General features: G+C 43.2%; 1 protein-coding gene across 8 annotated transcripts in view; it reads right to left on the reverse strand.

Annotated features, from left to right (window-relative positions):
- CWC22 (CWC22 spliceosome associated protein) overlaps nucleotides 1–21,666 on the reverse strand; it is a 466,526-nt gene that overhangs the window by 16,418 nt on the left and 428,442 nt on the right. For all 8 annotated transcript variants that reach the window (XM_086956220.1, XM_086956217.1, XM_086956216.1 and 5 more), the window contains 3 exons: nucleotides 16,072–16,199; nucleotides 15,814–15,915; nucleotides 15,540–15,727 (listed from right to left, as the gene is read on the reverse strand). In XM_086956220.1, coding sequence (XP_086812346.1) covers nucleotides 15,540–15,727; nucleotides 15,814–15,915; nucleotides 16,072–16,199 — 418 coding nt within the window. The remainder of the gene's footprint in view (nucleotides 1–15,539; nucleotides 15,728–15,813; nucleotides 15,916–16,071; nucleotides 16,200–21,666) is intronic.

Genomic DNA, 21,666 nt, shown 5'->3' on the forward strand with positions numbered 1-21,666 from the left:
GGGATGGTTGATCAGGGCAGCAACTTAAGCAGAGAGAGCTGCTTGCTTTTAACCTTAACTACTGCCAGACTTTGCCCAGCAAGTGCACAACTCAAGAAATTGGCAGGTGAAAATGAAAGTACTGATGCCTTCTGACTTACACCATTGCAAATATCTGTTCCAATGTCCTGTGAGGATAGATTCTGGGCTGCCAAGAAGATGCCTATGGCCTCGTCAGGAAGGCAGAAGGATTCTTGCTGGAACTGCTCAAACTCCATATGTGCAGGTGCAGCATCTGAGAATTGAAGTAGAGGACCTGACCATTCTGCTGCAACAGCGGGTTTACTGTGCATGGGACAAGAAAGGGGCCGGTAAATACTTAGGGCCAAAATGATCAGCATGCCAGAATCTCCTCACCCAGTCTGGTTCAATCAGAATCACCTACGGTCGATCCTTTTACACATTCAGCAGGACTTATGACAAAAATAGAATTAATAGAAATGAATACAGGAGACCCGGAGACCAGTCAACCCTGAAGGCATCCAATAGGGAACCATTCTGAGGGAGTATATGGCACACAACCAAGGACACTTCATGTTCTGAGCTGTGTGAAGAGAACCAGGATGAGAAACCCCAATCTGGAGAAGTTCACCTCTCTACCTTTAGGGCTCAACTTCCCCAACGGTTCTCTAGAGAGAGGTGACACTGCACCTACCCTCAAGGTGACAAAGCCTGCTAAACAAGAGACTAACTACCAGCGAGATTCCCTGTTGCAATGCCCACTTCCATAGGCGAATCAGTTCGCAACAGGCTCCAAGATCCGTTCCAGCCCTGTCTTTTAAACATAATGGACAGTGGGGGTACGGTCTGACAGAATCCATACACTGCTCCCTAAAATGAAAGGGAGAAATGACTTCAGGGCAAGGAGGACTGCTCGCAGGTTGAGAAAATGTATGTGCAGGTGCTGTTCCAACACTGCGAGGAGGCATTAGAGATCGGCGACCACTCCAAAGGTTGGAGAATGCAGGCTTTGATGCATGGCCTGGAAGATTTCTACTCGACCAGAAAGGGTCCCTTGATCTTGCAACCACTGCCTCCTCGAACATCAGCATCTGGCAAGAGACACCAACATAATGCAAGAGGTAAGGAGGCCTAGCAGGCACAATACCTGCATGATCAAGATCAGGGCTTGAGTCAGGTGCATCAAAATCATCGCCTAAATATCAGTGATCCTCCTAGGAGGAGAGAAGGGCTTCATTAGGGTTGTGTTGGCCACTGCTCCAATGAAAGTCAGGCTTTTGTGCTGAAGTGAGGTGGGACTTTTGGATACTCATGGTGAAGCCCAGATCGTGGAGATGAGTCATTGTCTGCTGGAGATGTAATGGTAAAGCGTGAGGGACTCCAGTTTCACTAGTCTGACATCCGAGTATTGAAATACACAGACTCCTCACGTCTGCCACAAGAACAGCACCTTCATAAAGAAGCAAATGGCTGCCTTCAGTTTGATAGGAGGACTACAAATTGAAAATGTTTGAACCCCATCACGAACCTCAAATAGCATCTCAGGGTGGAGAAGACACAGGTGAAAATAGGTGTTATGGAGATTGTGGGACACCAACTGATCGCGAGAGTTCAAGGCCAAGAGGACCTGGATAAGGGACAGTAGTATGAACTTGTCAGATAAAAAGTTGATGGTGGCAGTCCCCAACAGGTCTTAGGCCTCCTTAGGAACTAGAAGTAAAGGGAATGAAAGCATTGAATCTCCCTTCCAGAGTTACTAATTGCATGACTCCTTTTTAGGTCGACACTAATGCAGCGTACATGCGCTGCTCTGCGAGGCATGCTGTATCTACTAGGGTTGTTTAGACCACGCCACCACTTTCTATTTGTTCCTTCTAGTGCTTTTCTGTAATCCTTTATTTTTATTGGTAGAATGATGGTCTTTGTCCCCTTTGGGTGTGTTTTTTCACTTTGTGGCGACGGCACCGCTTGCATGTCACCTTCAATGCGACCTATTTATCGTTTGTTCATGCACTCTTTTTTTCCAGTGAAGAGGTCCTGTACCGTGAATACACCTTTAACATGGCTGCGCTATATTTTTCAAGTCATTTAATTTCATACAGTTTCGGCTGCCTGGGCAGCACGCAGGATGCATGGGAGGTGAAACATGTGCAACTTACTTATTTCTTTCAAAAGCTCCCACTAAGATTGCAATCTCGTACACATTCATTTCCATCGTTTCACGTTGTTAGACAATGTGAAACAATGCAATGAATAGACAGACATTTTGCTGGCAGTAACGTATCTTCTGGCTGATTGGATTAGCATTGAAATTTGAAGACAGCTTTCTCGTAGCTAAAAGGCTGGTCTGCTCAATGGGAATAAATCGCCCTAGCCACAGGGTGTGATATCTGACTTGGGAGCAGACATAGTGGCGAGGCACAAACCAACTCACACTGAAGCAAGCAACGGGGGGGGGGTAGGGGGATAACTCACACAGTGATTTGAAAGGTCCTTGACATGCCCATTGAGATGTAAGGACCAACTCCTCAGCAACTGTAGAGTTCTATAAGTTACTTCCCTCGTTCCCTCCCTCTTGTTCCCTTTCTCATTGCTTATCAAGGGGCACCTTTTCTCATTGCTTATCAAGGGGCACCTGAGAGTCGTCGATGCCACTCCCATGTCTCCTACATCACCCTCCCTATGTCCTTCCAGTGGAGCCAGGAACAACCTGTGACTAGCACGCTACAGTGAGGTCAGAGCTGAATGTCTCAGCTTATGAAGGGTGCGTGGACAAGGCAGTGACCGGTCTGCTACATGTCTGTTTACTTAGTTGAGAGGTATTGCGTTGTACTTTCGAACGTGTGCAGTTTATTACCCCAAATGGGACTCTTACTGGAAAACATTTCACTTCTGTTGCTATTACATTTTAAACACATTCGATTTGCAGTTGTACACATCAGTGTGGTGTTAGCTCCTGTGAATTCAGACGTGCCTCGCCCAAGACGTCATGGAGTATGAAGGACTCCGCTCGGCCCAGGACCTGTGTGGCGATGTAAGGTGGCTGGACTCGGCCGTCCATAAACACCAGTCCAGTTTGTGGATGGTAACAAGAAGCTCTTATTGGTCCCGTAAAAGTTTTTGTGATGGGGCATTAACTAGTTTGTTAAAGTTCAGATACGACCTCTACATTGTAACTGAGACTCAGTATATGTGTTTGCTGACATAACTGTATTACAGTTTTTGCTTTGTGGAATTTTAGAAAGAACATGCAGTTGTATACTTTAGGCTGTCATAACGAGACAGTGTTGTTAACCAATCTTACTTGCACATTCATTTCTTTTACTTTATTTTCTTGATACAAATGTTAAAATAACCGTGCACGCACATAGGCTTCCCTAAAGAGGCACCAAAAACTCCAGCACTTTATCAAAAGTATCAGCCGTGCAGTATTTGGTTGAGGGTGCACAACTTGCAACACAGACCTCTTCTGACTCATGTTTGTGATGTTCTTTTTTGAGTGTACAGCTTAAATCTAATGGGTTTAGTTCAGGGTAAGGGGTCCTTTTCCCCATCTGTCATGTTGTAGCCTAAAGTGTTGCCTAATTATTAGATTTTCGAGAGCTTGGAGAAAAACAAAAAAGTGGCCCAGCTATTACCAAATGAGTCTCTTCGATGTTATTTTCCAGAACTGCACTTCCAACAGCCCACTCCTACCCTGCCCTCTGCCCCCGGAACTCCTTCCCTCTCCACTTAATTTCAGCTGCAGCGTTGTATGTGTGCTTTCATGTGCACATGCTCTTCAATACTTGTTGTTTGGTGTAAGTCATCTTGCACGATTGTTGAACGTTGTTGCTTCTGTGGAATCCTGCTTTTACCAAGTTAATGTTGATTATCCAAACAGTTCCACACCACACAATTCTACTCCATACATTTCCAATCCACACCCCAAAATAAATTCTACACCGTACCAAATAATTCAACTAAACACAACTACACAAAATGACATACATCCAATCCACACCACAAAATGACTCATGCCACACAATTCAAAAGCACACCACATAATTAAACTCCACTACATACCACTCCACCACACAACATTTCTTTCAACATAATTCCACTCCATAAAACACACAATCACACTCCACATTTTCCAGTGCACTCAATACAACATAATTAATATCCACATAATTACACCGCACACATACCACATAATTACACCACACAATTCCACAGCTAATAATTCAAATCCAACACACATAATTCAACTACACACCACATACATACACTTCATAACACATGGGCAAAACAGAGTGTCATTCACAGCGTCAATAGCTCTAACTTAAGCAAATGCAAGCACATAATGTCTTCTTGGCAATATATATAGTAACAAAAATGCTTGTAACACTTTTTTTTATCATAACTTTTCAACATGTTGCACTGCAGCCACAGTGCTCTACAACATACTCACAGACACTGGCGAAGCCAGTGGCTCTAGCTACACACTTATAACCTCCCAAAGGCGAGACCTTTTAACTTACCAATGCTTGTTCCTTTCAGGCAAGGATTTTGCATCCAAGATCCAGGTGTGAAGCAGTGAAAACCCTCCAAATGAGGGATGAAAATAAGGAAAGCACATAGTCTCAGAATGTGCTGGATGACCCAGAGGTCTGTCATGATTGCTTCCCCCTTGGTGACACAATGAGAGACTCCACACCCCCCCCCCCCACCTCCTACCTCCCTGGAAGATGGTAGCTTGGAGGTGAGGCAAGTTATACGGGTTAAAAATTGCATTATTTCCGTAAGTTCTCCATCAAAAGCCTCGAAATACCGCCAAAATTTGGTAGAATGCATGCAAATCTGTTGTCACAGCATGACAACTACGCCAACTGACTTGGCAACAGAGTCCAAGCCACATTTCAGTATCTGTATCTGTTTCGATGCATTCAGTCCATTACTCACAAGGTTAGAGTATAGCTTCTTCACTTGCTCTATCAGGCTGATTATCTTGAGTTTAATCAGATCACATAAAGCACAGACATAGCGGCCCAAAACGCAGGCGCATTAGCTGTGCCTAAAAACAGAGTTGATGGAAGCAAAACCTTTGTGACCAAAAGCGTCACAGTGCTTGCTTGCCCTCTTTGTCAAGAGTTGCTTTAGGAATAGCATTTGGGATCTCCTTAGAGGAAGAGATCTGAACAACCAGACTCTGAATGGAGAAAGAGCAGGTTTATGGTACCTCTCAAACTGTCCATGGACTGCAGTGCTGGACCAAAAAGTTTTTCTCCCATGCAGCCATTGCAGGGTCTGCTATAGGGTATTAAAATGAAACAAGGGCCCAACAGAAATTGTGGAGAGTTGCAAAATTTCAATCATAATGTTTGACTTCACGTACGCAGAAAGTAAGTTCAAAGGCCTTCGCCGCCTTCTGAACAACTGTAGTGAAAGGCACAATTACTGTTGAGGCAGGGTCTGAAGGGTAGGAAATGTCTTCTTCTGGAAAAGTATTTAAGTCAGTGGTATTTTTTGATTCCAAATATAGGCCAGCATCAGTCTTATAAGGATGCAGATGTTGATCAGCTTTGGAATCCTTATCCTTTGTGACTCCGTAGTCTTTATCCTCCATGGCCAAGATAATCGGACCAGAAATCACCGCTAGACGTGTGAACGTTGGAGCGTTGAAAAACAGGTTTACATAGTCATTCATCACTGAAGGTAGCCCCGAATTTTCGCTTGTCACTCAGATATTTCCACCTTATGACTATGACTAACTTCAAGGTTAGCCTCGGAATGTATGGAAGAAATAGTGAGCACATTGGTGAGAACCTGGCAATCGCTGCTTAGTGGTTCCTTATGTGAGGCACTTCCTATATTTTTCCACACATACATATACTTTTACTCACAAATACTAAAGTTTTTTGTAGTGTATACCCTGGGGCACATGACCTGACCTTTTCTTATAAATGAATACTGTGGCTGTTCCCAGATAAATACTAGAACTATTCTCGACCTAAATATAGAAGAGGTGGAATCAATTACGTGTATGGTAGATGTGTGATGCATAACAAGTGCTTTTTGTATTTAAGTCAAACATACTGGACACAAGTCAACTCACCTAAACACAGAGTTACACCCGAACACAAAGATTTACAACATGTTCAATACCTCTACACATACATGATGTATTAGGAGCACATGTGTTTTGTGAACACTTGCACCCATTAGCTGGACACAGGCTGTAAACAAATAGGTAGAGAACTAGGATGATACTTACCTGCCACTATATGGAGAGGATGTTATCTTACGACTAGAGCGGTCGACCTCGATGCTAGGGAACTGGGTCCGAATCTCAGCAGGGACGCTGAACATCTTGGGATTCTGGGCAAATCACTTAATTTCACCGTGCCCAACAAAAGAAATGAACGGGTCCATCTGTAACGCAACTGGTGCTCAAATAAAGTGTTCCGATACCTTCGGGTCACGTTTGCGCTATTTAAAACTCCAAAAGAAAAAAAAAAGACACTGCTTTGGTCGATTTCAACGTCACCATAAGCACCGGCTGAAGTCCCTGAAGGTGCAGCACTGGGAGGTTTTGTCGTTGGAGCCTGCCAACTCTCAGGAACAGAGTGCTCTCTATTTAATTGTGGAGAAACCCAGATAATTGAGTGGCAGTCCTGAAAAGATCCAGAATAGCTAATTGAAGGCCTGATCTGCATGGCATCGGGGACCTCTAGCCTAAGCTTCTTAGGTGTCCGCAATTCACTCAACATCGACAGAGGTCTGGCCTCTGAAAACAGTGTGTGACTCTGAACACTGACCTGGAGCCCTCTTGCTTGAGGAAGATGATCTCTCCTTCATATGGTGCTCTTTTGAGGGAGACTTATCTTTAAGTCATTCTGAGGGAGGAAGGGCTTGAGTTTCCTTAGTATGCTTATCTGATGATTAGCTCCCTTAGTGGCAATATTGATTTGCACCTGCATGTTTAGTGTTTGTCTATGGGGACTCCCAAGGATTTCGCAGAGTCAATGAAGTGGGGAGCAGTCAAAGGAAGTAAGATGCTTCAACCATAAGTCTATCTTGGGTGTGTGATTAGGATGGGAGATGAGAAGGAATTCAGTTTTTTGGGTGTTAAGCATGAGGTGGTTGTCAGTGAGACAACTTTGAGTATTCTGTAGAATAGCGTTGAGGTAGATGAAGTCTTCTGGTTGGGAGATTTTCATTTACAGTTGAGTGTCGTCCGCATATAGGTGATATAGAATGTTCGAAGAGTTCAGTGCGTTTACCAGGGGTTCCATGAGTAAATTGAAAAGGATGAGTGAGAGTGCTGAGCCCTGTGGAACCCCTATGGTGACTATGTCCTGCTAATCTGCCACGGTAAGGAACAACAAGCAATAGAATTTCAGAGGTGGGTGAATACAAAAGATGAACATCTAAAGTTCACATTCACGATCAACGTGAACATGAAGCATGAACATGAAGCAGTCTTCTTGTACCTCGTCACTGTACTGGATAATGATGGAATTAAGACATGAGTTCATAACAAATCAACGGACAAGAACAGCTTTCTCATGTTTGAAAGCTTCCACCCTAAGGTACTAAGACAGAACCTTCCTGTAGGCAAAAATTGAAATCAAGCCATCTTCTTTTGTAAAGCGACAGCTTTTAGTGGTTCCTGCTGTATTTCTATAAAAGTAGCAGTTTGTTCTGGGAAATATGTGTTTATATACATCTGTTGTTGTTTTGTAGTTCCTATTGTATTTAGGCAGAATACAAAATTTGTTCCAGCAGGTGTTCACATATTAACAATATTGACACCATTGCATTTGGTAGAATAGATAACCAAGACATAGGGCCTACTTTATATGTTGGCAGTGAGGGAACTCTGTTGCAATGGCAACAGTGTTCCCTGCCTGCCAATACTGTGGTCTGCCTGCCCTATTTAAATGCAGGTAGACAATAGGTTTATTCGCAGCGGAGACTACTCTGCCTTTACTATGATTAAGACCTGACGGAAGCAGACCTGTAATTCCACCCACTTGATTTAGATGGGTGGAATTAGAGGTCAGTTTTCACTGTTCGTCACCGCCAAGAAAACCCGGGCGGTAAGGTGCAGTGAAAACTACTAAATGTTCGCCTTGCCACAGGAGAGAAATTCCATGGCAAGGGGAGCATTTTCTTTTTTATTTTAAAAAGAAAGTCCTGCTTCTGGATTTTTTATTTTGAAAATAAAATAGAAAACAGTTTGATGCAGGGCTCCATTATGTTGACAGAGCCCTACACCAAACTGTAAACAGCAGTGACTAGAACCGATGTGATGGCGGTTCATGCTACTGCTTTAGAAATGACCACCAGCTTGGCAATCATTTCTTAATTAGACATGTGGCACCTCTATCTGGGCGACAGAGCAATTTACTCCGTCTTCCTGACGAAGAAATGAGCTGACTGCGACTATCTAAACAAGGTTCTTAGTTTCTACAGAGAATGAGGAAGCCTCTACAGAGACCAAGGCAGGAAAAGGAATTAGAAATGATATTGAGCCTTGGACATCAGGTTAAAAAAAATGAAAGTGGGAGACAAATGTGAGCTGCACAGGCTTAAAATATGTTTCTGCACTCTGCTTGTGTAAAAGCTTGAAGATTGTAAAAGCCTGGTAAGATTGATTTCTTCTGTCTGCTCCACAATAGTAAACAATAACTTTTCAAAAACCGAATAGTTAGATAGACAATTAGTACATTTTCTGGAAACGGCTACAAAGTGGTATTAGTTGGCTGAGTGGCACCTATACAGACTCTGCATGTCATTTCCGGAGCAGAACAGCGTCACTGCTGAGCTGCACGATACTTCCTAAAGACAAGCAGAGGTACTGCTGATAGGTATCCAGATACAGTCGGACTCTTGGGGATATTCAAAAGGTGAGGATCTGCTCCTAGAAGTCTCTATCAGAATTTTGAAACAAGAAAGCAATCTGAATGAAATGGTCTTCCGCATACACGTGTGCAGGCAGGATTCTCTCCCCAAAGCGTCTTGTAGTTTTTTAAGGACATTCATCGCTACTTCACAGCCCCAGCAGATCATTCCACAATCCTCTAGCCGAGGGTTTGCATACACACAAGCAGAAGGACTTTATCCAAACGAGTCTCTTTATTTCTGAAGCACATTCAGTGCCACTTCAGGATGCCTCCCTGGCAGATCCTTCCATTATACTTTGCCAAGGATTGCTCCCAGTCTCTGTCCCCCCTCCCATCTCAGGCAACAGGAGATTTTGTCAGTGTCCGTTCGAAATTGATTGGGACGACCTAACACTTTACTTTTGTGACTCCCAGAGAGTAAGGTATATATTATCCTTCTATTATATCAACCGGTGAGCATGCACACTATTTGCATCTCACCTCAGTACCATCTTGTCTTCAACATGTCCCTGTCCTTCTAAACTACTGATGAGACCCCTTTACCCTTACCCAATGGTCAAAATGTTGTTGACCGATTATTGGGACAGACAAACAGAAAGTTGTATGTTTTCACCTCTCCATGATACGTACCTGAAAATGTTACAAAAGCCTTATACATCTTTTTGATTACAAGTATACCATTAATGTTGGGGCTCCGACACTGGGGACACATTTCACTTTTTAATTACTACAATTGTGTTTCCGTTTCTCCGCCAGTGCCTGTGACTGTTTTTTCATATTAACACTAGTATAGATGAACTTTACTTTTTCTCATATAATTGGTGGTTCTGTTTTTGTTTCATCTTGCTACGTTATAACTATTTGGGTTTGTTTTGTCTTGCTGATATATAGAAGACTTTCCTGTCTCCGATTAATATAATTCTTCTAGATACAATACCTATCTATGTAAACCACTGTGGCATGATGTTGTATATTCAGGTTCTCATGGGTCTATGGGTTGCTATTGTAGACTACCATTATTGATCCCAGAAATAAGGCAGAAATGTTGATGACATTCTCAGCTTTAGGTGTTTCTAACAAAGACCCAGCAATGCATGTTTAATAACATTCCTCACTTAAATCACAAAACGCTAAAATAGTCATCATTATCCCCTTAGCACAAGAACACATTTGATACTGCACTTCTGAATAAACTCAACTTAAAACTGATGTCCACTCATTGCTCTAATCTGTGAAATCAGTGGGCGTAACCACTTACAACACCATCAGTAACACCACACGAGTGAACCCATTTCTTCAACATTTTCCTATATTTTATGAAGAAAGTTAAGCACAACCAACCAACAAGTGCTGTGTACTAGTTAATCTTTTACTAGATTTTGGCAACACCATTTGAGCCTGCAGTCCTCAACAATTTCTAACCCAAGCAAGGCTGTTTTTGAGGCTATTAAAGGAACTTCAATGGCTCCCAATACAGGCCAGAATAAAATGTTAAAGTTACTTATTCCTGTGTGACGTCTGAATTTAGGTACCCCACCTTACCTGCATTTAGGTAGCCAACCAAATCTAGAAACTTTGCCCACCATTCCCGGAGGACTGAGTGGACACAGGAGCAAGCCCAAACACTGAACAAACTGTTGGCAGTAAAGCAATCTTTCACCTATACTACAACCAGTTTTATGTACCTCCACAACCCAGGACAGGTTGTATGACAGATCAACGCATGCCTCACCAACACATGCCTAAACAGCACATGCCTAAACAACGCGGTCTCAACCACAAACGCATCTTTACTACACATGCCTTTACAACAAATTTCTTTGTAAAGGCATGACTGATAAAGGCATATGCAAGGTAAAGATCAGACCCCAGCGCCCTTGCCCTGAGCCCCAAAACCAAGCCCCCAGTCCTGCAAACCTCCCCACCCTAAACCCTAAAAAGTACCTCAACCCCCCACCAGAGCCCTAAAACCTAGCCCCAGCCATATTAACTACCCCAAGCCCAACACCCCGCCCGAGCCCTAAAACTGCCCTAGCCCTAAAACTGCCCCTTCCCCTACCCTGAGCCCTAACACCAGGTCCCAGCCCCAATAACTACCCCAACCCGAACCCCCCCCCGCACTGAGCCCTAAAATCACTCCAGCCCTAAAAACTGCCCCCCCCCCCACCCTGAAACCTAAATAAAGGTAAAGAAACTACTCAACAAGCAACCATGTCATCTGCAGGAAGTCTCCAATACCCCCGCCCACTTGCTGCAATGCTAGACAACTTATGGCGGTTCCCTCTCAGGACACCACCAAACTTCTTAGTCTTAATAAAACAGTTGAAAATACGCATATTCAGATTTCATGTCGACAAAATGTTTCATTTACTCATTTGTTCCTGTGTATTAGTTTATACTACCATTCCAAGTTCAGTTTTTTACTAACTCTCTCCTCTCCAGATATCCAGCAATACCTTACCTTTGAAACCTGTTCTTGAACCGCAAGCTTTTCTAGCATGGCAGTATTATACAAAAAACAGAAAGAAAGGTCTTCTCTTTGCAACAGATGGCTGAATTGTGCTTATATGGTCAAGTGAAGGGGTGCGGTTTGCTCTGTAATTTGACTTACCATGAATTGCCTCTAAGTACAGTGCTAGTACATAGGATATCAGTAAATAGTATGTTATTTAACCCCGAAGCACCAGTCTATTAAGTTAGGTGCTTTGGTTACTCTTGAACCGAAATGGAAAAGACCTGTGGGAAGTCTTAAAGCAACCGCTCTGGAATTCAGTAGATTTATTTTCATATGGTCTGTGGGGAGATTATATGCCAATATTCTTTTTATCAAGTGGTAACTTTCACAGTAAAGGCCCATTTTTAGGGCTCGCCTGCTGATGCGCTTGCGCATAGCTGGCGAAGCTCTATATTGGCTTATCCAGAGTTTAACCACTGGCGATTCCACTGGCGATTCCATGCAGTGCATGTGCTTTTTAACTCATTGCGCAAGCGCAATGAGTTAAAATGCGCGTGCACAGCATCAAATCGTCAGCTTGGTGCCGCCAGCAGCTCTTCCCGCTCCGCCCCCTGCTGCATCAAAGGCTTTGCGCTCTGCCTCAGCCCAGCCATTCTCCTCCCCTAATTGGCCCCTGTTGTGCATTTGTTACTGGCCCATCTGCTTTAAAAATAAAAGTTCTAATTCATGTCCACACGTTTTTCATTTACTATTTTTGATTGGTAAATACACTTTTTTAAAAGGATCGTGGCCACACGCAACCATCATTGCCCAGGCCAGGCACAAGCTAGCACAATGATGCAATTGTTACAATCTTCTGCCATGTTTACTCGTTCAGATAAACTGTCGACAGCATATACCAAAAGCCTTCCAGCGAATTCCAGGAGCCTGCAGTCTCTGTCCCATAGGTAACATCGTCCCATAGATTCCCATATTATTCAGACACATAGTGCTTTAATTTATACAATTGCTACCCATCACTTCAAAGGGCGCGCAAAGCGCGTCCACACCTAAGCCATCTGTTGTCTTCCCCAGCGGGCTCGGCCTCCCTTACTTCTCCTCCCCCCTAATTACATCCCTGCTGTCTTTCACGGCCGCGAGGCCGTGCTCTGCCTAGAGCTTCACTTTAAAGGGCACAGGGATCCGCTCCCACCCTCCTGCTCACACCTTGTTAATGTTTGGATCATTTGGCCTCTAGTTGGATGTCTTTGAAATGAGCACACAACCCCTGGCTCCTGGTCACTACATCAACGAGCGTCTGACGAGTCAGCTTCTCACCTCTGAAACCATGGCCATTCTACAGCTGTACTCTTTTTTTTCGGCGTGTCCCAGAAACCCGCATGCATTTAATTTAAATTTGTAAAAAGGATGGTGCTACCTCGACGCCATGTACTTATTGTAGAGTCTTTGGGTTGTTGCCACCTATAATAGATTCAGAATAGCGACATGGCCAGCGTTCTAATTTGTGTCATGGGAACATTGTTTTTCCTGCAGTAACCGTTGAGGTTTGTTCCGTAAGCGTTTCTAGCCTAATCTTGTTTTTATTTTCCGGACCAGAGCTTGCGCCAACAACTCTTGCTGTCTATAATTGCTTGTTACTGGGGTTGCGTACCCTCACTAAGATGGCTCTTTTATCACAGCAGACTTGTAGAATGCCCTTCAAAACATGTCTGCCATGAAAAACGCGACGCTCGGAAGACTCGTGATGTTAAACATGCTAAACCCTCAGCCGTCAAAGTGAATGAACTGTTGCTACATTTAATAGTTATAACAAACCCATCAGCCTTTTCTCCTGTATGGTTTTCATTGTAAAGCAGCTTGTCCGCTCTAGCACTGGTAACATAGGGATAACTTGTAGGGTTAGTTCAAGTAATCATAGAACGGAGTGAGCCATGAACATTGAATTGTGCCTAGCAGATGCTGCATGCTAATATTGCTGTAAACTGAGTTGGATTGGAATCGTATCTTTTTTAGGCTGTGTTTTTTTTGTCCGGTTCATTGACTTTGTTACTCCTGGCACAAACCTAGTTTAATCATCTCCACGTAGGGTTGCCACCTTTTCCGGAGGATAATATCGATCATTTGTTCATGTCTTAGGGACATTATACCTGAATAGAAATTTATGTAAAACCCTCTATTTTTAATATCTTTTCTGTATGATTAATTATTGGGCAGGGTTCATTTAGGCAGTTCTGGAACATTTTAAAGTGATTTCTCATTGGATTTGCTCGTTTAAAGCTGAGAAGGGGAACGTTTTGGTGATTTCTTTTATTTTTACAATCCTAAGCACAGCAATGCCAAGAGCTTGTCTTTCATTACAGCTTGAATAATGTATTTCAGCTGCCTCCGTTTTGACTAATTTGCCTTACCCGGACAAATGCTATAGGTGTCACATTTGAAAAAGTTTAAAGTATTGGCATTGTAAATGACAAAGCTATTAATTTTGCTATTTTCAAGACCAACACATTAAAAAAAGTTGTCATTTACAAAACCAATAGCTCCAACTTTTCTAATGCGAGACCTATTGCATTTCCAACGCTTGTTTGTTCGTCTAATAGGGGGATTCTATTAGCTCCTAACTCATGGCTCTCTGCGGCACAAAAGAGGACATAGGAACTGAGCATAAGGGTTAGGCAGAAAAGGCATAGAGCATTATTTATTGATCTCTTTGAGGATATGACAGTCAATCTGTATTGGAAGCAACATAAAGTAGTACAAAATTCCAACCCTGGCAACACAACATAATTAATTTTTCAATTCTGTCTGAAATGAAGCAGAATATGTTTTTCCAGGCAATCCAGATTCCAAAGAGAGCGCTTTACGCGTATTCATTACAGCTAATAGATCTTGAGAGCATTGCTGAAAATCTACACCAATTTCTGGAGCAAACGGCTGAATGGCAGTGATTAAACATTTGTTTCATAGCTTACAGACTCCTAAAAGGGAATTTGCAGTGGAAACAAAAGGCACAATGAAGAAAAAGTTTCATAGAAGTAATTTGGGGAAGGGAGTAACCAATGTATTTACAAAACAGATTTATTTCTGCTGAATAGCACGTGCGAGGTAACTGTGTACTGGAACATACACAAAGGCCATACTGCTAGCTATAGTCCTGCATCTTCCTTAGATTTATGGTTCAGGTCCATAAGTCAATGGGTTTACCGCTCGTGCGTGTCTTAAAGCTTCATAATTAGAAACTCTAACAGGATTGTAATGAAATATTATTTTGTAAATGTATCTAAAATTTTGCAGTTACTGGAGAAGTATGACTAATGTAGTGAACCTGGTTCTCAATCTTAATCTTTCTGCAGATTAAAAGATGATGTGTTCCTGTTGGGCAAATCAGCGGAAAGAGTTAAACACCTATACTCCACGGAAGACAACATGACAAGTTTTGAAATGTTTATGGCAGGAAAATATAACTGGGTTTCACGTCATACAATCAAGAATGAATCCTCTTACCATCAATGATCCACTGCAGCAATTCACACACCTTAATACGGTGGAGATATTGTTCACAATTTAAAATAAGCACAGTGATTTAATGACAAGTGAAGCTACTTACTGATGAATCTGGCACAGGAGTTAATTGTAATAGCGACCTAAAGGCTCAAGCTTTTTAGATCTACTCAGCAAGGACAAACCTAGACAGTTCGCTATGTATAAAAGTGTGAGAGCCAAAAAATTAACAAAACAAGTGAATCAGATGTGATCCTGGCTGCATGGTGAGATAGAGGGTGGGAGGGGGTGTGGGGGGGGGGGGTTTGGGGGCAGGGAAGAGTTTCTGATAGAGGAGGAGAATGGTTTGAGAGAATAGACAAACAAAAAGCAATCATATGCAATGTAGACAAATGCCTGATCATAAATTGGATCTTCCTATATTGTTTTTTTAAGCCTTAACATTCAAAATATTTTTTTAGCATTCTTCAGCTTGTCATTTAAGCACAAAATACATTGTAAAATATGTAATAACCCACTGTAAGCAGGAGATCCGAAAACATGTCTCTCTTGCCTTCTCACTTTCTCTTCGATAAGAGTATTTTCAGAGGTGTAGGTTGCATTTGGTCAAACATTCCCAAAAGATTGGATAGAGGAATACTAAATTAGGTAAATAATAGCAAATGGAAAGCACTGATGATGAGCTGAAATAATACCTGAGTCACTACTAGAGCTGGAGTCACTCTCACTAGATGAACTGGAACTCCCATCACTGCTACTGTCAGAATCAGAAGAGGAGTCAGAATTTGATGATGAAGATGAAGAAGAATCTGATGATTCAATGTCTTGTTTCTGAGTCATAATAATCTTCGGGGCATTTTTCAAGTGTTCACGCAACTCATCCCTAGGACCAGGAGGAGGATACTATTACTTTGTTTGAAAGAAATGCATAAAAATCACAATTATGGTTTAAAAAACTAAGATCCTTACGTTAGTCCTCCAAGGCCGATAGATGTAAAGAAGTTAATCGCAAATCGGGTGTTTCTTGGATTGTCCCGTGGTAGTAGTCCTTCAAAAAAAGGCTGTAATGTTCTGATATAAATAAAAAGAATAGAAATTTTATTTAGGAACAATTGTAATCTTAATAAAGACATTTTCTCCCACCTAAAGCTCCATCATATCCATGGTTAGACTGAATTGTGTGACAGTCATAAAAGACTGCACTGTTTGAACGAAGTGTGCACTTACTCATCTTTTAATCTTGCATTTAGTCTTGGAAGTCCCATATATTCACACAGTTCTTGAAAGAATATTTTGACAAATATTCGACTAGAGGAAGTTGTTGTTTCTTCACTCAAAATTATACATTCAAGAACCTACAAACAAACAAACAAAATAAAATGTATAGATCAAATCCATTATAACTTATTAACAACGCATCAAATCAGGAGCAACCAAAAAAGTAAATCAATATGTGAGTATTTAGTATAACTGTACAGCATCTTTATTCTGCTATGTTAACCACTCAATGAAATGCCATAAATGGGGGACAGAAGGTTTATTTAGGACTTAGAATTAAAACACAACAAAATATGTTATTCAATGATACCAACAAGCTGAACTGGACACATGAATCGGTGACAGGGGCAGAAAGGATTACCTTTGGAAAGGACTTTCTGAAATCACAACCATACAGGGTCATAATGGTACTTGTGACAATGGGTGACAGTAGATGGTTAATCGCCTCACAATAACTTGCTCTGAGAGATGCCACTACCTTGCATTTTCTTTTACTGATAAACACACCTTTAATTATTTTATTACTACAGTGCAAAGTACAAACTGGAGTTTATTCCCACAGTACAGCAAATATGCCATGAAACATAGAATGAGGAAAACGGATGTCCAGTTTACAGGATGACAACGTGCTTTGTCATCCTCAAATGGTTGAGGAAAATCCTATGGCAACTCCCAGAAGGGGCACAGAGAACAGTTCTACAGGCCCTCATTGGCTCAAGACTAGACTACGGGAATGTCTTATATCTAGGAGCCAATAAAGATATCACAAATCGACTTCAGGCCATTCAAAACACAGCCGCAAGGCTGCTGCTCCATCTCCCTGGGCGTACGAGTGTTAGGGAACACCTTAAGAAATTACATTGACTCCAGATAGCAAACAGAATCAAAATCAAAGCTCTGTGCTACATGTTCAGGATTAGCACAGGGGAAGCTCCTGCCTATTTATGGAAACTGGCGCATAATTATCTACCCTCCAGAAACCTTCGGTCAATGCATCAGGCTAAGTTTGCGCTCCCTAGGTTCAGACAGGCACGATTGGGCGGGTGCTCCTTCTCCTTCTTAGCCCTGGCTCTGTGGCACTCACTTCCGCTCAAGCTACGTCTGGAACCTAGCTACACCCAATTCCGGAAGGGCATAAAAGCATGGCTATTCAATCAGTAGACTCCACATTCCTCTCCTAATCCTTCCTTCTCAACGTGCATTTTTCAGATCCAAGGTGCCGGGAAACCCTCAGGGTAGCTGTTGCGCCATATAAATGTAATAAATAAATAAATTACAATTACTTTGCAAACGGAACAAGTCCCCTAATAGTGTGCAGAATGTAGTGTGCTATTTATTACCATTGTTGGGCATGAGGGGCTTTGCAGGCCAGTTGAGGTTTTGCCTTTCGTAAGTGAAGGCCAGTTCCCACACATCATTTACTTTGGTAAACCTTCACTGATAATCTGCATTTGGCATCGGACACGAACAGGACGGATTAGTTACTTACCTGTAATCCTAGTTCTCTTCCAGGGGTATCCTCATCACAGTCATCAGCACTAGAGTATTCCCGCCCATGTGCGGGACTCCGGAAAGACAATCATATATGTGCCCCACATATAAAGGTATTCGAAACGCGTCTGGCTATTTGGATAAATAAAGACCTGCATTTTTCCACGATATTTGGAGTCTGTTGTTCATCCTTTGGTGGTGTTCCGGCTGGGCGCTGCAGAGAGGAGTGAAGGTATCGAGATATATATATATATATATATATATATATATATATATATATATATATATATACTCCCCATTATATCATAACATAAGAAACAGGAGAAACCAACAGCAAAACATGTTTTGAAACTGTTTAAATGCTCAGACGTCAGTGGAAACCTCTCACATAGGACTGAAGCATATACAGCTCCCAGGCTGCATTGCAAAAAAAACAGTCTAAAAAGACTGAAAAGCTAACTCATAGCAACATAGAGATAAACTGGCACCGGGCCTTTAAGGCAGTCATGACCCCCAGCTTCCTATCATGCCTCAGGGGTGACAGTTTAGGTCAGTTGTTCTTTGCGGTGACTCAAAAAGCCATGGCACAACGAGTTGACAATAACTTTAAAATACCACGGGAGGTGGGAGGGTTGCTTATGACTTTGATGAGGATACCCTTGGAAGAGAACTAGGATTACAGGTAAGTAACTAATCCTTCTCTTCCAGGGACTCCTCATCAATAGTCATAATCACTAGAATAGAATAGCGAGCGTCACCTCATCCACCTGCGGGCAAAGAGACATAACGGTAAATTAACCAAACAGTTTAGATAACCAAGCTTGTACAGATAGATCACTATCCGAAAAGATGCCTCAAGGAGGCCTGGCCCACTTGAGTATCAGCCCTGGAATCGGATTCTAGACAGTAATGCCCTGTGAAGGTGTGAACCGATCTCCAGGTTGCAGCCTTGCAAATCTCTGACATTGGAACATCATGCATGAAAGCTACTGTGGCAGCTTTTCCCCTAGTGGAGTGTGCTTTAGGAGACAACAACAAGGGTTTATGAGCCAGCTGGTAAGCCAATTTTATATAAGAAACTATCCATCTAGAAATGCATCTTTTAGAGGCTGTGGAGCCTGTTCTCATGGCACCATAATTTAAAAACAATTGATCCGATTTTCTTACGCCCTTGGTACCCTCTAGATAGAATTTAAGCACGCTTTTGAGGTCCAAGGAACGTAGCAGGAGTTGCGGGGTTTGGACAAAAGGATGGCAGGGAGATTGACTGATTAATATGAAAATCAGATACAACTTTAGGCAGAAAAGAAGGGTGAGCCCTTAATACAACCCTGTTGTGGTGAAAAACCGTGTAAGGCTCTTTTGCACACAGCGCTTGGATTTCACTTACTCTGTGCGCTGATGTTATCGCTACCAGAAAAGGGCCTTCCACAACAGATGCTGTAAAGAGGCCCTGTGAATGGGCTCAAAAGGAGGACCCATTAATTTGGACAGCACCAGATTCAACTCCCATGGAGGAGAAGGGTTCCGAACAGGGGGATATACTTTCTTCAACCCCCGTAAGAAGTCCTTAACCACCTGCATTTGGAAAAAGGAAGGTTGGCTGGGTGATTTTCTGTACGCCGTAATGGCTGACAAATGAACCCTGATTGAAGCATATTTCAAACCTGCTTTAGCTAGATATAGAAGGTAAGGAAGAATGACATCCTCCTGCCCCTTCGTAGGGTCAAAGGGATTTTCAACACACCAAATGAAGAACCTCTTCCACTTAAACGCATATGACGCTCTTGTGGAGGGCCTCTTAGCCTCTTTCAAAATGTGCATGCAGTCCTGCGGCAGTTTCAAATGTCTGTATTGAAGGACCTCAGGAGCCATGCTGCCAAGTTCAGTGAGGGAAGGCTGGGATGGAGAATCTTCCCGTCCATCTAGGTCAGTAGGTCCGCTCCTGTGTGGGAGCACCAACAACTGAAGAAGGTCCAGGTACCACCACTGCCGCGGCCAGTCTAGAGCTATCAGAATCATCTTCATGTTGGATCTGATGGGCTTTGACACCACCTTCGGGATCAGAGGCAGAGGAGGAAAGGCGTAGGCAAATGTCCCTGACCAATCCATCAAAAGCGCATTCTCCCTTGTCCCTGGACGGTGGAATCTGGATGCGAAAGCGTGGCATTTTTTGTTTTTGTCGTCTGCAAACACATCTATTGATGGCCGACCCCATTGATGGAAAAGATCTGCCAACACCTCGTCGTGTAGCACCCAGTCTGGCTGATCTTCGAAGTGCCGACTGAGTAAGTCTGCTTTGACATTCTGCTCTCCTGGAAAGTGCACTGCTACTATAGAGAGATTTTGAGCTAGTAGCCAGTGCCAGATCTCTTGAGCCTCCAGGGAGAGAGGGCGAGAGCGTGCATCACCCTGCTTGTTTAAATAAAACATGGTGTTCGTGTTGTCTGTTTGGATCAGGACCGAGCTGAACTTGATCGAAGGTAGAAAGGCTTTCAGAGCAAAGTGGACTGCTCGTAGCTCCAACATGTTTATGTGGTAGGACTGTTCCTTTGTGGACCACCGGCCCGGCATTTGAAGGCACCCCATATGTGCCCCCCATTCCTGCAGAGATGCATCTGTTACCCACGATTGCACTGGAACTGGCTGGTGAAAAGGGACTCCCACCAACAGATTCTTAGGCCGAGTCCACCACTTGATGGATGATTTCGCTGCTTGGGAGAGCACTATCCGATCTTCCCAGCGACCCGTTGCTTGATTCCATTTTTCTTCTAGATCTTGCTGCAACGGTCGCATTCTCAGCCAGGCGTTGGGGATGAGAAATATGCAGAAGGCCATTGACCCCAGCAGGGATGCAACTTGTCGGACTGCTGGATGTTCTGTCTGGGGCAGAATCCTGCACTTCTGCTGCATTGAAGAAAGTCTCTCCTCCGAAGGAAATGCTCTTCCATTGTTTGTATCCAGAGTCGATCCTAGATAATGGATCGTCTGGGTGGCTGCTGCACGGACTTCTCCATGTTGACATGAAGGCCCAGATTGTGTAACTGCTGCAGACAAACATTGAAGTCGCTCCTTACTTGTCGAGGAGATGGCCCTTTGAGAAGCCAATCGTCCAAGTAAGGGTAGACGAACAGACCTCTTCTGTGAAGGGCGGCTGCCACCACTGCCATGCACTTGATAAAGACTCGTGGGGCAGACTTGAGCCCGAAGGGTAAGACCTTGTACTGATAATGTTTGTGTCCGACCACAAACCGCAGATACTTGCGATGACGCAGTGCAAAGGGTATGTGGAAGTACGCATCTTGGAGGTCCACCAAACACATCCTACTTGCAGATGTGGACATATTTGATGAAGGGTCAACATGCTAAACTTCTCCTTCACAATGACTCTTTTCAGTAGGCGAAGATCCAGAATAGGTCTGAACTTGTGCTCCTGATCTTTTTTTGGCACAAGAAAGTACCTGGAGTAGACTCCCTTCCCCCGCTGCGAGGAAGGAACCTCTTCTATGGCTTGCTTTTGTAGAAAGGTTTTCACTTCCTGACGGAGCAACTTTAGTTGTTGAGGAGATCTTTTTGGAGGAATGTCCTTTGGAAGCACACAGAAATGTAGTGTGTATCCATTGCGCAGTATATTGAGCACCCAACGTCTTTTGTGATGCTGCACCACTCTGTCAAATGTTGTGAAGAACTTCCTCCCACTGGAGTGGGCAACGGCGCCAGAGGAAGCCACTGCGCATGGTTTTCCTCCTGATCTAGCCGTGGTAGAGGACTGTTGCTGGTGACTACCTCTACCTCTGTTCGATTTACGTCCCTGATATGCGACTTGCCTGGGTTTTTCCCTTGGGACCATTGAGGGGTTTGAACCCTCTGTTGGTATCCCTTGCGCTGGTTGGGCCTGTATCGACGTTTGTATTCTTTTTTCTTTTCCAAGCCTATGGCTTTGAGGGTGTCAAGCTCTGCTTTCATTATGCCCATCTCCTCATTTGTATGAGTGCCAAACAGAGAGGAGCCAGAAAATGGGAGATTTAGTATCCTCTGTTGTGCGTCAGGCTT

Source organism: Lissotriton vulgaris, chromosome 2_1 (assembly GCF_964263255.1).
Source record: "Lissotriton vulgaris chromosome 2_1, aLisVul1.2, whole genome shotgun sequence".
NCBI classification, from domain to species: Eukaryota; Metazoa; Chordata; class Amphibia; order Caudata; family Salamandridae; genus Lissotriton; species Lissotriton vulgaris.